Source organism: Penaeus monodon, chromosome 25 (genome assembly GCF_015228065.2).
Source record: "Penaeus monodon isolate SGIC_2016 chromosome 25, NSTDA_Pmon_1, whole genome shotgun sequence".
NCBI lineage: Eukaryota > Metazoa > Arthropoda > Malacostraca > Decapoda > Penaeidae > Penaeus > Penaeus monodon.
In genome coordinates this window covers 19,829,274-19,831,003 of record NC_051410.1, presented here as the reverse complement: position 1 = coordinate 19,831,003, position 1,730 = coordinate 19,829,274, and the positions used below count along the sequence as shown (strand labels likewise).

General features: G+C 43.4%; 1 protein-coding gene across 1 annotated transcript in view; it reads left to right on the top strand.

The window, feature by feature from the left end:
• LOC119589108 (lymphocyte cytosolic protein 2-like) overlaps positions 1-1,730 on the top strand; it is a gene marked incomplete in the record, with an annotated part of 94,642 nt that overhangs the window by 87,494 nt on the left and 5,418 nt on the right. Inside the window, 1 exon segment of the mRNA XM_037937684.1 lies at positions 334-415. Within this exon segment, the coding sequence (XP_037793612.1) occupies positions 334-415 (82 nt within the window).

Below are 1,730 nucleotides of genomic sequence, written 5' to 3'. Positions count from 1 at the left end.
CAGGGACAAAATGCTTGGACAGAATGATATAATTATTTAATAAATGAGTTTACGAAAAGTGGATATGGTGCCTGTCTAAGAGTATATTGAAACCAAAAGTTATTTCGGCCGAAGCACGAGCTTTACGTATTTTTTTTACTGTAGAGACAAAACAGTATGTTGATTATTCAATATATTTCATTTCCCTTTGCTATTTGTAAGCAGTCAGCATTCGTGAGGTTTATTTACATTTCTCACTGTAATCAGACAAGCAATCAACTTTAATTTAATTTTTTTAACCACATATTATTTTTTTTCTGCATTATTCATTTCCCTTACTGTATTTTTTCACAGAAACCCGAGCCGGAGCAGCGGGGACGACGACAAAGACGCAGCGGAAGGCGGGCCGAAGCAGACCCAGCTACAGCCCGGCGTGGTGAGTCTGCGAGGGAGATTTGCGCAAGGGAGGGCCGGGGAGAAAGGGGGAGGCTGAGGCTGTGTTACCCTTAGGTAGGAGGTGCTTTAGGGGAGGCATTAAAGGGTTTGTGTGATGAAGGGTGAAAGAGTGAGGGGTTGGGTACATACTCAAGGGGAGAAGAAAATGTGTGTTGGGAAAAGAGGAGGGGGGACGGGGCAAAATCATTGCAGAGATGGGGCATTGAGTACTGGATTGCAGACTCAGTCGCAATTTGTGGATGATGAGAGCTATTTTCACCCTGAGAAGGAGAGGAATTTTTTCTGCAATCGGAGAGAAGGAAATGCTCGTGGCTGGAGCGGTGGATAACCAGGGGCAGTATGCGATGGAACTTATGGAGAAGACGTAGCTCGATCTAGTATAAGAATACACGCATTTCAAAACAAAAAAATTAACCATTTTGAACTAAACGAAATTACGATTCCAATACAACTTTCCTGAGCGATCATTAAGGATTATATATCGCAAGAACATCACTCACCGAATTTCCGCATTGAACAAGCCTCTCCGTATTTCGTAGAGCGAGCAGAAGCCAATCTCAGCCAAGGGGTAGAAGACGTAAGGTTTCGGCGGAGGGAAGCGGAACAGCGGCGTATTAAAGGCGCGCGCTGGCCGGTGTTTTGTTACGCCGAATGTTAGGTGATACCGGGACACGTGAATGCATTCTCTCTCGATGCAGCTGATTTTACTGATTTTACTGACTGACTTTACTGACAATGCTGCTGAGCGATTAAAATCAAATACTCGAACGTATTCCAAGAACGAGTAGAATGACAAAGAAATATATTAATACATCTACAAGCTTATACAGCAATACCTGCCGATAAAAAGTCAAAAGAGTGAGCATAATGAAAGTGAAACAAGTGACATGAGAATATTCCAGCAATGCAGGAAGTGGCGGAAACGGAATAACGGTGAGAATAACATCCAGAAGGTGAGCGAGCGAGACCTTGCGACCGCCGGGAAGGTCATGGGCGAAGGTGAAGGTCTCCCTGGGAAGATATCGCATGAAGGGGTTTAAGGAGAATATGTACTAATGTTGGTAATGGGAGAAATTATAAAGGCGATAACAGCAATAAAGGTGGTGAGAGTGGTAGTAGTTATAACGATATTGAACAGTAATGGAAATGAATAAACGAGCAAATAAAAAGTCGGTAGCATTTTCACCTTCCCATCCCGACCATGTTCGCAGAAAGAAAATAAAATCATACGCGGTTTTCCTACCGTAAGGAAAATCAACCGCAATGTTTCGCACTCGGAAGCAGGAAGGGAAATC